At 55.7% G+C, this 14,154-nt stretch overlaps 1 protein-coding gene across 1 annotated transcript in view; it reads right to left on the bottom strand.

The window, feature by feature from the left end:
- Window positions 1-6,089: 6,089 nt before the first annotated feature.
- Window positions 6,090-14,154, bottom strand: part of TAF4 (TATA-box binding protein associated factor 4) — a gene marked incomplete at both ends in the record, with an annotated part of 56,025 nt that continues 47,960 nt past the window's right edge. Inside the window, 4 exons of the mRNA XM_080716583.1 lie at window positions 6,090-6,257; window positions 12,226-12,345; window positions 13,284-13,340; window positions 13,863-13,988. Of these exons, the coding sequence (XP_080572709.1) occupies window positions 6,090-6,257; window positions 12,226-12,345; window positions 13,284-13,340; window positions 13,863-13,988 (471 nt within the window). The remainder of the gene's footprint in view (window positions 6,258-12,225; window positions 12,346-13,283; window positions 13,341-13,862; window positions 13,989-14,154) is intronic.

Here is a 14,154-nt window from a genome sequence, read left to right as displayed (position 1 = left end):
CACTGTCCAGGTTCTGGGAAGACAGGGATGGGTGAAGTCGGGCCCACAGGTCCTCTGTGCAATTGTTTGGAAGTTTTCAGACCAAGCCAGGCGTGGTGAGTGCCGTGAGCCAGCCACAGGTGCTCTGTGCACAGGAGACTCTGGTTTGATATTCGATATTTTTCCTTTTAGCATCAATGGAAATGGAGACTCCCTTCCCCCAACTTTTTACCTTGGAGAGAACAGAGTTGTCATCCCAGTACTTGGGAGGCTAAGAAAGGAGGATCGTGGGTTCAAAGCCAGCCTCAGCAACTTAACAAGGCCCTCTGAAGCTTATTGAAGAAAAGAAATAATAACAACAATAATAATAAGCCAGGCGTGGTGGCACTCACTTGTAGTCCCAGTACTTGGGAGGCTGAGACAGAAGGATCCCAGGTTTGCAGGCAGCCTCAGAAATTTAGTGAGGCCTTTTATAACTTTGACCATGTTTCCAAATAAATAAATAAATAAATAAAATAGGTCTAGGACTGTAGCTCAGAGGTAGAATGTCCCTGGATTCAATACCCCAGTAGCACCAAAAAAAAAAAAAGATCTGGGCGTGGTGGCACACACTGAGGCCCTCTGCAACTTAGTGAGACCCTGTTTCAAAATAAAGAATTAAAAAAAATAGGGCCAGGGGTATAGCTTGGAAGTAGAATATCCCTGGGTTCAATCCTCAGTACCACAAAATAAAATATTTTCAGAAATTATAAACCAAGCTAAAAATTAAACAAAATAGCCTCCCCCCCTTATACTTTGGCAGTAAGTCAGCCTCTGTGCACCATGGAAAGCTGGGTCTTTCTCACACTTCTTGAAGCCGGTATCTGGCAGCAAAGAAGGATCCCGGCGCAGACCCACAGCGGGCTGTCTCCCTTCCGTCCCTCTACCAGCTCTGCCCCACAGTGCCCAGCACCTGCGGGCCCGCACACCCCGGGCCCGGCTTCGCTTCCACCTACACTACCGCAGCATCCCTCGGGTCTTCAGATGGACCCACCTCGTAAAACCTTATCTCCAGCAGGGTATGGCGACCGGGGAGGCTGAGACAGGAGGATCCTAAGTCCAAGGCAAACCGGGGCAACTGGGAGAAACCCTATCAAAACAAAATCAAAAGGCTGGCTCAGTGGTACTGTGAGTGGTACTGAGCACCTCCAATCCCCAGTAATGGCGGGGGGGGGGACCAACCCATGCCACTGCAGGCCTGGGAAGGGCCGGAGGCAGACCGTGGTCCGAAGGGGTGCGCACACAGCCCCTGGGGCACCGTAGATCCCTCCTCCCTGGGAGCACAGCCCAGCAAGGCTCCAGAGGCACACACACACAGCTCGTGCCTCTGGCCAGGGCCGCTCCTCAGTGCAAACCCTCCCCGGCCAGAGCTGGCATCAGCAGGTAACAGTCAAACCCAGAGCCGGTCCGCCGGGGCCAGGGCCATGTGTGTCCCACCCCTGCGCCCCCCAGCCCATGGGGCAGCTCCGCCCACTCTGAGGTGCCTCAAGGCCCGCTTCCTGCCTTCTCCCCTCTCCCAGGCAGGACACATGGCACCTCCTGGGATACTCAGCAGGACACTGGCCACCATGGCCTCAGCATCGTCCAGGGGCACGTCACCTCGGTGACCCCGTGTCGATTCAGCCTGAGCAGGTGGAGTGGCCTGGCCCTCTCCCACCCACAGCTCACGTCACCTGGGCCTCCAAAGCGAGGCGTCACCACTGATACCCAGAGGGCAGAGAAGAGGCTGCGTCTCGACCTTGTCCTACCCAGGGAAGGGGACGCAGTCCATGGTCCCCCAGTATGATGCCCTGAGGGCAGCGCTTCCCACACAGGAAGCAGGGCCTTGCTACTTGCTGAGGCTGGCCTTGAACCTTAATCCTCCTGTCTCAGCCCCCCAAGTGCTGGCATTACAGGCATGCACCACTATGCTCAGCTTTAACTTAACTATTATTTTATTTATTTATTTTTAGTTTTGCGTGAGTGGTTCTGGGGTTGAGCCCAAGGCCTTCTCCCTCTGAACTACACCCCAGCCCTCTCTACTCTTTGTCTTGAAGGAGGGTCTAAGCTGCTGAGCGTCTTGCTCATTTCTAAGGTTGGCCTCAAACCTGCGTCTTCCCTCAGCCTCCCAAGTACTGGGATTATAGGCATGTGCTGCCATGCCCAGCAACTTCCTTGATAAATAACCCAGTATCAGGTATCTTGTTACAGTATCACAGCCACACAATAGGCCAGGAAGCCAACCCATAACCTGCACTAACCAGTATGTCATCACACTAACCAACCCATCATCACACTAACCAACAGGTCATCCACACTAACCAACCCATCACTACACTAACCAATAGATCATCTACACTAACCAACCCATCACTACACTAACCAGTATGTCATCAGCACTAACCAACCCATCATCACACTAACCAATAGGTCATCCACACTAACCAACCCATCACTACACTAACCAATAGGTCATCCACACTAACCAACCCATCACTACACTAACCAGTATGTCATCCACACTAACCAACCCATCACTACACTAACCAGTATGTCATCAACACTAACCAACCCATCACTACACTAACCAATAGGTCATCCACACTAACCGACCCATCATCTGTACCGAAAGCACATCACCCACACTACCCAGCCCACCATCTACACTAACCAGCCCATAACTACACTAACCAATAGGTCATCCACACTAACGGCCCACTATCCCCACTAACCAGCCCACCATCCCCACTAACCGGCCCACCAGCCACACTTCCTGTCTTAGGCTCCCAAGCCCTGGGATTATAGATGCTGTCCACACTACCCAGTCCTCGGCCAGGTCATTCCTGTCTGCCTCAGATTCGGAAGCTGGGCCGCTGTTGTAGCCTCGGGCCGCAGGCTGGTCAATGGCGCAGTGACCAGTGGCCCAAGCAGCCAGGACGTGCGTGCGCTGGCAGCTTCCTTCCTGCACCTTCCTCCTCCGGACGGCCAGGGGGCGGATGCCCTAAGCCCCGAGGGCCAGCACCAGTAGTGGGCCAGCCCCCACCCCTACCTAAATGGGAAACTGGGGAGGGGAGGGCGAGAGGGCAGCCCCTGCCCCCAGCTGCCCCCACCCCGGGCACCCCAGCCCAGTCCTCCCAGCCACCTCTCTCCCCGTGGCACCTGGACCTGGCTCAGCACTCATCTCAGTTGGCCTGCGGGCGAGCCTGCCCCAGCCAGAGCCCCACCACAGCCCCCAGAGCAAGGACCCACCCTCCACCCCTTTTCTTAGGCACAAATCTGCAGCCACGATAACTTGCATAACAAAAAGTCACTCACTTGGTTAATTACGGGTGCAGCTGATAATTGCAAGCACAATTAGCCACTTGCTAATTTTGAGGGTGCTGAGCAGCTAATTACATTCACAATTAGGCACCTGGTGTGGCCAGGACAGGCAGTGAGGGAGGGTGCTCCTGAATCAGCCTCCTGGGATGAGGCCTCCTGGGGCAAGGCTCAGAGGGGCTGGGCATGAGGTGCTCCTGTAAGGCCCGTTGCCCCAGCTCTGGGGCAGAAGGCTGACTGGCCTGGAGGCAGGGACCCTTTTAGGTCCCTTCAGTGAACAGAGTGCTGTCCTCTGTCCCAGGGACACAAGGCAGACCAGCTGCCCATGGCCGTAGCTGCCCAGCCAGACACCAACACTCACCTGCAAGGAGAGTGAAGGGGGCTGGGTGGAGTCAGTTGAGAAGGAGCACAGGCCTGCCCACACCCAGACACACACCAGGCCCTCCTGGCCAGCCTGAGCTCCGGGAGCTGTCCAAGGTGCTGACTTCCTGGCACTAGTGTCCCTTACTAAGTGAACCAGTGTATTTCGGGCCAAGAACTTAAGAGAAAGCAAAGTATTAGTCATGGCTAGAAAGTGTGGGCATGGCCTAATAGACCAACTGACCTAGATACAGCCACGAGCAGGAAGACCGGAAACTGCCCGCTACGATTCCTGCTCTTGCTAAACTGGGCCTCGTCTCTCCCGCTGCCCAGTGCACGGTGCTATGGGCTGAACTGTGCCCCTCTCACAAGTTATGACGGAACCCTGACCCCAGGACCTCAAAACGTGACTGCACTTTTGACAGGCCTCTACAGAGATGGTCAAACTACATGAGGTCATTCGGCTGAGCCAAGTATGACTGGCGTCCTGGCCAAAAGGGGGGCTCCGGTGGCGCACCAGGTGGGGTGCGGGCAGACAGGGCACTGCTTCTACATGCCAGGAACAGAGCAGGGGCCAGCAGCCTCAGAAGCCCGCCTTGCCACAGCTGGACCTCAGGCCTCTGGCCTCCAGGACTGGAGGCTGAGGGCTGTTCCCAGGCTCCTGGCTGGGACCCTTGTCACCACAGCCTCAGAGACCACGACAACGGGAGGAGACAGCGCTGCTTCCAAAGTGGCTGGCACAGGCCGCCATGCCGGGCACAGTGGCAGTCCCACTTGGGGACGCACCACAGTCAGAGGACCACTGGTGCTTCGATGGACACGGGAGAGCCCCCCCTGTGCCACCAGGACTAGGATCCCAGGACCAACCTGTGAACCAAGTGACAGAGCCCCTCACACTGGGCTGCTCCAGGGCCGGGCTTCTGTGTGGGCGCTGCCCAGGTGAGGCCCAGCAGGGGAGCCCCAGCCGCTGAGATGGGTGAAGCTTGGCTCCGGCCCACCGGGCGGCCGGAACCTGTGTCCTCAGAAAACTATTTCCACTGGATTCACTGGACCTGGGGCTCAGACACCCAAGGAGCAGGACCAGAGCTGAGTGTCCATCAGTGTCATCAAAAACTAGGAAGCCAAAGAACAGGCAAAACAGATACAGATAGATTTGTTTTTAATAAAGGAGTTAATTTTCTTTCAATCCTATATAAAACAATAGCAATTAAAAACTTCATTTTTGAAAGTAAAATATTTACATATGAACAAGTAACTGTGCAAAATTTACATGAAAAAATGGAAAGACAGGGATTTTCTAAAAGATAAAATAAAAGGTGTAACAGTTCTCAGGTGTTGATAAAAAATACTGATCAGCGTTCAGTTCACACGCGCGAATTAAAATCTAACGTGAGAATTCACACGGAGAAGCCAAAGTATTTACAATCATAAAAGTACTATCAATAGACAATTTAATACAATAACCTCTGAAAATATAAAGAACCAATTAGTATATTTGTAATAAAAAAATAGGTACAAAGAAGGGGCTTTGCTCTGGGCGTCTGTAAGTTGCCCACAGCCTGCATACAGTCTTAGCAAAATAATTGTAGTTTACATAGCCATTTTATGTTATGTGCCAAAAATTATGTACAATTACTGACAAAATACACCAACCATTTTTCAACACTTGATTCACACTGAGAAACAGTCTTTTTGATGATTCTTCTCAACTTTGATTTTATTTAATCTAAGTTTTCACTTTGAGCTAAAAAACACAGTGCAAGTAAAATATATTTATGCTGAAAAGGGTCTCATTTCTCCTTAACTTTACAGCTTCACAAACTGTAGCAATCAAACGCGCTGTACAGATGCTGAGCGCGCGCTCGGGCCGCGGCGGGCGCCTGCCTCTGCTCCTGTGTGAACTGTGATCGCCTCCGCGCCACACGCACGGCTGCGTGCTCCTGGAGGGGCGCGCGGGGAGGGGGAGATAAATAGTCTAAAAATCAGTTTGCTTAGCCAACTGACTTACAAAAATAAAACAGGTGAAATGAGGTCATCGGCTGTAGACATACACCTACAGAGGAAGTTAGTTGAACTAAACTGAAATTCACAAATAATGTGGAAACTGCTACAAGTTGACAGAGGGCAGTAGTTATTTGCTAACCGGTTCCGTCAGTCTTTATATATGGCTTGTTTGGCAAGAAGGCCACACGATCAAGGATGAGTCTGGGCTCAGTCGTCCCCTACGAGTATCCACAGGCCTTTGTGTCCTCTCTGCTACTGAAACGGGTGTTCTTCCACACTGAGAGCTGATTTAGAAACAGGAATATAAAACTGTCCATCGTAAAGAGGTGGCTGTTTTGAACAATATCCCATTGGCTTGTTACAAAAAGGCGTCGTCTGCAAACATAGAAAAGCGGGGCGGCGGCGCGGCGTCACTTGAGGAGTGCTTTGTAGAGCAGCAGTGAATGGCTTGTCTCGCGCTCGTTTTCTAAGCAAAATATGAGGTCCCTGAGGTTGACCCGCGTGATTCGCTGCCGCGTGAACTGCCGGGGGGCTCCCACGCCGGAGCTTCCGGGGACTGCCGCGCCGGGGCCCGAGCCCTGGTGACAAGAAAGAAGCTGCGTTAGTGGCGCTCAAAGGCTGCCGCGCGCGGGAGGGGAGGGCGCCCTGGGCACCCGCCAGGCACAGGCTCCTCCCCGCGGGCCTGCGGCTGGAGCTCGACTGCGGTCCCCAACGGGGTGGCAGGCGAAGACGAGAGGCCGCTCCAAGGCACACGCTCGGCTCACCACCATCTGGGTAAGCGCAGATGCCCAGGACTCACTTGGCCTGGGCGGGAGGGAGGGCAGAGACCACCTGCGCACGTGGCTGAGTAGTGGGGCCTCGGTCCATACCCCACGCCACCCAGGGCCGCACCATCCCAGCCGGCTGCAGAGGCACGAGGTCTGAACTCCCAGGGCCACCGGTGGGCTCAGCAGGCCGACTGTCAGTGGCCAGGTTCCCCCGCTGCCTGGCTGATACGACCCCGCTCGCTCTCCCAAGAGCTGACGCTGGTGGGTTTCTGCAATGCACCGTGTCACCACTGAGTGGCAGCGTCCAGCAGCTTGATCACAGCACAGCCTCTGTCTGCTGCCCCGCCAGGTACCAAGGGTAGGACCCAGCACAGCGCTCCCCTCTCCTGCTGTGCAGGGCATCTGTGTCCTGCAGTTACGCTGTCTGTGAGCATTCCAGGGCACGCACTGCGGTGAGGTCGCTGAGCCCACAGGACTAGAGGCAAGGAGCTCTGCCCGCCACCAGCATCCCGGGAGCCGCGGCGAGGAGGTGGCCGGCAGGCTGCGTCCACCATTCTCCCTGCCCGCGCACCTCGCACAGCGGGGGCACGGTGTGTCTGAAGGCACGGCTGGCTGTAGTTTCGTTTTGTGCATGGCAGTCCAAGTGGGGAAGGTGTGCTCTCTCGTCAGCCCGGCCTCCATGCCATGGTGGGCTCACTTCCTCCAGGTGAAGAAAGTCCTCATGCTTTCCTGGAGCTGTCCCCTCGTCCCCACAGCAGCCTCCAGGAGTTTTGTGTACACAGCAGAGCCCTTTAAAGGGCTGGTGCAAAATCAAGCAGAAAGAACGAGGAAGCCGGGCATGGCGGGGCACATCTGTCACCCCAGTACTAGGAGGCTGAGGTGGGAGGATCGCAGATTCAAGACCAGCCTCAGCAACTTAGCAAGACTCTCAGAAACCTAGCAAGACCCTGTTTCAAAACAAAAGGGGAGGTATGGCTGGGATAGATCACCTCTGGGTTTAATACTTACTACCACAAAAAAGGAAAATGAGAGTGAACAAGTCAACAGTCTGTCTGAAGGCGCTGTGGCGGCAAGCCGGCAGCAGGAGCGCGGCTTCTCGGGAAGGGCCTGAAGCTACAGGCCAAGCAAGGAAGAGGCCCAGCGAGCGCCTCCCAGGGGGCCCAGGACCCCGCCAGGCTGGCGGGCTGGGCTGGGTCTTTGTCTCCGTTCACAGGCGGGTTTCCACGCCCACCACCTGGCCATCAACGGCTCTGCCTGACCACAGATGTGAGCCCGGGCAGTGCCGTGCCGGGTCCCCCTGGCAGCACCAGGCAGCCAGCGTGTCCATCTGTACTTTCGGGTTCAACAGTCAAAACCAGGGCTGGGAGAGGCAAGGTGCTCATTTCAGCAGCAAAACCAAAGTGCTAAGTCAAGTCAAGGTAAATAACACCAAAACCGGTGCCGGAGCCTGGCTGAGTGGGCGCCGGCACCAACCAAGGGTGGCCCTCCGCTGGCACACGGGGCTGGCGCGCGGGGCCCTGGCAGGAGAACGCCATGACTCACCATATGCCAGGCTCCAACGCGGAGCAGCGTGGCGGTGAGCGAGAAACTACAGTCCTGGCGGGTCCGGGGCTTTTACAGGCAGCTGGATCCTTCTTAGGTAGTAGAAAAGGACACGCGTGCTCGGGACACCCACCTGGCGGGCAAGCTCCCACCCCACGGGCTGACTGCCGCTTCTCCCGAAGGAGGGCCACTCCATGTCCTGACCGCCCAGCCCTGTGGCTGCTCCGTCCTCAGCCAGGGGAACCTAACCCCAGCCGCATGATGGGCCGGCTGACCCACTCCCTGACACGCAAGTGTGCGGGACCCGCGGGGCGCAGCAGCTCCTCTCGCTAGGCTTGTCAAAACCCCTCCGGACTGTGGGTGCTGGGCCAGGTGTCCAGCAAACTAGCCCGGCCACTGCAGAGACCAGTGGGAAGGTTCTCTGTAAACCGGGAATGGAACCATAGCACGACCAGCATCCTCCCAAAGGAAGGGAAATCAGAGTGTTCTAACACTCGCATGTCCGTGCTCAGCGCAGCGCGACTTCCACTAGCCAGCCCAGGTGTCCATCCACAGACAGTGATTACAAGCCTAGTCCAGACCACAATGGAATTGTACTCAGCCATAGAGAAGCTGGAGAGAGATTCGCAAAGTGCATTCTCGATGGCCTCGAAACTGAAGCGCCACCCACTCCGTTATCACGCCTCCCCCCTGAAGACCTAAGCCTGCCATCTGACATTGGCATGCGCGGTTCCACCTTACCCACCCTGTGGGCACAGGGCCCTCGGGCTGGAGGAGGCACCAGTTCTCGCACTGCCAGGTGCCCCGCCCTGTGGGAGCTCAGAGCCCCCGGAGAGGCGTGGCAGGGAGCACAGAAGGGGCACAGGCGGCAAGCACAGCAACCTTGCCGCTGCTCCGTGAGCCCTGGCCGCCTCGGTGCCAGCAACCCTGCTGCCAGCAGAGGGTGCCATCGCACCACCAATCCCTCAGAGCAGGCGCACACAGGTGAGTCCATGTGCTCAGAGCCCTGCGCTCAGAGGATGGCAGACACCCCAGAGAGGCGTACCACCAAAAGTCAGATAAAACCCAAAAATCAGTCGACTGAGAAAAGTTAACCCAAGAAGAAGTACAAGGGACAAGATTTCCCCAGAAGGGCATGAACTAAGGGCCAAGGGAGACCAGGCAGGAATGGGCACTAGCCAGGAGCTCTGGGGAGAGATGGCACACCAGGGAGCAGGGATGAAGGCGACTGGACAACGGGGCACAGCTGGAAGGCAGCTCCCAGCTCTGCCCAGGACAGTGCTAAGGGCAGGAGCGACACCAGACAAGGTTGGAGGCCGGCCCGAGCCGAGGAGACCGAGCTGCGGCCAGGGAATGCCTCGGCCTCCTGCGCTGCCAGCAGGACACCACTCGTGGAGGCGCAGTGAGCCCAGGGTCGCGCAGAGCAAGCAGATGAAGCAGGCTGGCCACACGCAATGGTTGGTGGGAGAGCAGGGGCTGCTGCACGTGGCCACGGGGCCGTCCTGGGTCAGCGAGGCAGAGCGGGAGCAAGGTGTCCTGTGCACCGGCCGCAGGCTGCAGGCCTCAGGGCCCACCCTGGAGCCTCCCAGGCCAGAAGCCTACTGAGTGAGGCGTCCAGCAAAACAGGACCCAGAGCATCCAAAGGCTTATGCCCAAAAGACCACAAGAACACGAGCAGACCTTCCTGGAAAGCCAAAGAACCAAAGGCAGCTCACAGAAGGGACACGGGGAAGCAGTACAAGTGCATACAGGCCGGGCGTGGCGGCACGCGTGCGATCCCAGCACTCGGCAGGCTGAGACCGGAGGACTGTGGTGCGCGGACAGCCTCAGCTACTTAGCGAGGCCCTTGTAACTTAATGAGACCCTGTTTCAAAATGAAGAATAATAAACAGGGCAGGGGGTGTAGCTTGGAAGTCGAATGCCCCTGGGTTCCATCCCCAGACCCACAAAAAAAGAAAACAACAATAAAACCCGCCCGGGCCTGACTCAGGGGCAGCTGCCTCGCCTCTCAGCCGACTCCACTCCCATCTAGTGCCTCCTGCTGGTCTGGGCACCGAGAGCCAGGCCAGGGGGAGCCGAGGACTGGACGGGGCTGAGGTGTCCGTATGGACTCCCAGGACCCTCGCCACGCAGAAAGGGCCAGCATGCCGCACACCCTAGTACATGCGCAGATGCTCCCGAGCTCTGCCTGCGCAGGAGCCCCAGCAGCCCAGGCAGAAACAGGTCAACACCAGGACGTCCATCGCAAGGCAAGCCAGACACTCAAGGAAATGAGAGAACCGTGCAAGAACCACGCAAACCGGAATCCTGAGAACTGAGAACCGAGGTGACTAAATCAGGAGAAATTAATAAAACGTCCCCAGTGAAGTGAAGGCTGAAAAGAGCACAAGAGCAGTGAACACAAGAAGACGGGTTTGCAGAGAGAGCTGCGAGGACTCAGAAGAAGGCACAGCCCACCAGGACCTGCTGGGCTCGGGTGGGCCCGGAGGACCCTCGGTGGCTACAGAACGGCACACAGGAAAGGGCGAGCGTGGGGCAGCCCGCAGGCCCTGCGCTGCGCTGGAGGAGCAGGGCCCGCCCAGGACCCACCAGAGCCTGACCCCAGACCCACTCAGAACTGCACAGGAGCCGAGCGCCGATCCCGGCAAAGGAAGGGGGCAGAATGCAAGTCTATGCACGTGGTCCACGACGGCCAACGTCTGAACCACATCAACAGCTACGCAGACAAAACCATGATCCGCAGGCACGGGGAAAATAGAAAGCAGTCGATAGAAACTGAACATGAGATGGCCCAGGCCCTGGCCTTAACGAACCTTTACTCAGCCTCGGTGAACAGGCTCAGTGACAGCAGAGAGCCAGGTCTTGGGAGGGGCGCAGACGGGCTCTCAGCAGGCTTCGCGACCAGCGCAGAGAGTGCCAAACATGCAAAACACGCTCACGGGCAAGAACTGCGCTGGAGCTTAGCCAACCAGGGAGAGCGGAGCCCATCTCCCCGTCTTCTAGAGAGCTTGAAGACAGCACTAGAGATCATCCGTTCTGAAGAACAGATTGGAAAATAGGAAGTCAGTGAGCACGCTCCAGAGACCTACGGCAACACCAAGGTCCAACATATGTGGAACCGGAGACCAAGCAGCCGTAGGACGGGAACGGAAAAGACATTTGAAGGAAGAATGACCACAACGTCCAGATGCTCTGACCTGCAGATCTGAGAAGCTCGGAAAACCTAAAGCAGGCCGAGTCCCCAAAGACCCACACCTAAACGCAAACCAGACTTCTACAGAGCGAAGACCAAAGTTCCAAAGCAGCCAGAGAAGGGAGAGATTCTGTGCAGGGCACAAAGGATACAAATCAGAGTATGACCCAGAGGACGACTGTGAGCAACGTCCGAAAAGTTCTGCAAAAAAGAAAAACTGTCAACTCAGAATTTTATAAGCACTGAAATATTCCTCGAAAATGAGGAGGAACGATGACTATTCTACAGTACACCAATGCAGACACTGTGGCTGCACTCCACAGCCACACAGGGACGGGGGTGGGCAGAAGGAGGCGGAGCCTGCAAGAGGGGCGAGAGCACCGCAAAGGCGGGCAGGTAGGGACAGCGAAGAGCATTGGCTTCCCTCCTACAAGCTACCTTGTTTATTTATTTACTTGTTTGTTTTTGAGGTACTGAGGGTGGAACCCAAGGGCTTTTCTACCTCCAGGCTATACTCCCAGACTTATTTCCTACTTTATTTGGAGACAGGGTCTCATTAAGTTGCTGAGAGCCTCACTAAGTAGCTGAGGCTGGCTTCGAACCTGCGTGATCCTCCTGTCTCAGTCTCCCAAGCGCGGGGATTACAAGTGTGCGCCACCACGCCCGGCTCCCTAGAAGTTACTTTAAAGCACGATCGACAGTGTAGAGTAGATGACAGCACGTTAAGCTCAGGTCTCCATGTAAACACTGAGAGAGATGACAAGGGACGCCTGGCCCAGGAGGCGGGCAGCCCTTCCCATGCCCTGCTCCCGCTCCTGCTGCAGCGAGGTCCCCGAGCTGACTTACAATTCCCAGTTCTAGCCCAGTCCCCCGAACCCTCATCACAGCAAACCGCAGGGATCACCCTCCGATGCAGAGACAGGCTGACTGCCTGCAAGTCTCTAAGGCAACGCTCCAGGGAAGGCGGGGCAGCATATCAGGGCAGCGCTCGCGCTCTCAGGCTCTCTGGGCCCTTGCAGACCCAGCCCCCCCACGCTGCCTTACCTCTGCTCCCGACCCTGGCCCGGCACAGTCCACTTTCCGCTTCTTCCTGGGCCCAATGGCCGCCAGCGCCGTGAGGTTGGCGTCCCGCTGCCGCATCTGCGCCAGCTCCTGCTGCTGCATCTTTGAGGTGGGAGGGAAACAAGGAGTACTGTTTAGCGCTCTTACTCACTACGGAACCAACAGGCGGCATCAGGGGGCATCTGAAACTGTCTACGCTTTGACTTCTTTAATGTTCTTTTTTCTTTTTTGTATGTGGTACTAGGGATTGGACTCAGGAGTAGTCTATACCCAAGCCACATTCCCAGTCCTATTTATATTTTTGAATTTGAAACAGGGTCTCATTAAGTTCTGGAGGGTCTCACTAAGTAGCTGAGGCTGTCTGCAAACCTGTGATCTTCCTGTTTCAGCCTCGCAAGTACTGGGATTACAAGCATGGCTCAACACATCCAGCTTAGGGTTTACTTTGAAACAGTCTCACTAGATTGATGAGCTCACTACTTGCTGACCCTCAAACCTATGAACCTCCCGTCTCAGCCTCACAAGTACGAGGATTGCAAGCATATGCCATCATGGCAAGAGAAAAATAGGTATTTTTTAAAGCAATAGATGCTCACCCTAAAATCCTCAGAGAAGAACAGGTTTAACTATAGAGACTAAATCCCACACAAAGAGAGGTCACTGTTAAATCTAAAGGCAGGCATATATTATCTGTGCGATAAAGTACTTCTGCCTGGTTATTTTTTAAACTTTGCAACATTTTAAATAGCCACATAAACATCCACACTCAGAAATGCACAGTGCTAGCAGGGCATGGGGCGCACACTTGTAATCCCAGCATTCAGGAGGCTGAGACCGGAGGATCATGATTCATGGACAGCCTCAGCTACTTAGCGAGGCCCTGTTTCAGAATAAAGAATAAAAAAATAGGGCTGGGGTGTAGCTCGGAGGTAGAATGCCCCTGGGTTCCATCCCCAGACCAAAAAAAAAAAAAAAGGCAGGGTCTTCCCACGCTGTCACTCCTGCGGGAGACCAGGGCGCACTGGGCGCCAAGCGCTCACCTCTTTTGCCTTCTGCTTCAGCCTTAATTGTTCTGGGTCTTCTTGTCTGGATCGGGACTAAAGAAGAAAAAAAAGAAAATAAGTTATGATCTGAATGTGTATCATCTAGGAAACATGCTACCTTAATTCATTTTGCAACAGCTCTAGGTGACATTAAGTTTTTAAATGCTTACAGCCAAAGGATGAAAATTCAGATCCCACATTAGGGAGAAAGCAATTACTTTTAAGAAAATCAAACCACTCAGGCATGAAAAGTCTTAGATAAAGTATCTCTGCCATGAGGCCTCTGATTCAAGGAGACACGAAGGGAGCCAGGCCACGGCCTCTCGGCCGCAGCTCAGGGTCAGGCCCTGCCCCAGGGCAACAGAGAGGGCTAGTCCGAGGGGGGTGAGGTGTCCGGAATCAAGAGAAGTTCCAGGTTTCGGCGTGTGTCCTCGTGTGGTCAGCCCACGGAGACCAAGGCTCCTCTCTGAGGCTCCACCACAACTGCACGCATCGCCTCTTCCGGACCAGCCCCAAACACTGCTCTGCCACCGGGAAGCCCTGAGTGAAGGCACGTCAGGCACGGCGGGCACTTGCCTTTGCTGCCCGCATCAAGATTTCCCTCTCCTGCTCATCTTTCCTCTGCTTTTCGATCTGATCAAGTTGTTCAAAGAATTTGAGCTGAGCCCGGACATCACTCGCCTGCTCGTATCTGTCGTCATCCTACAAAGTAAGTCAAAGTGCCGCCTGTCACAAACTGGGAAGCCACAAGCAAAGCCCTGCTGGGTCCAGCCGGGCAGCCTGCGCGAGCCCTCCCCGGCCCAGCCCCGCTGCCGGCACCCGGGCCCCGCTCCTCTCACAGGGTCACCAGGCTTAGGTCTCGAGAAGT

This window comes from Muscardinus avellanarius, assembly GCF_963383645.1.
Source record: "Muscardinus avellanarius genome assembly, chromosome: 19".
In the NCBI taxonomy this organism is placed as follows: domain Eukaryota; kingdom Metazoa; phylum Chordata; class Mammalia; order Rodentia; family Gliridae; genus Muscardinus; species Muscardinus avellanarius.
This window is presented reverse-complemented; position numbering and strand designations above follow the sequence as displayed.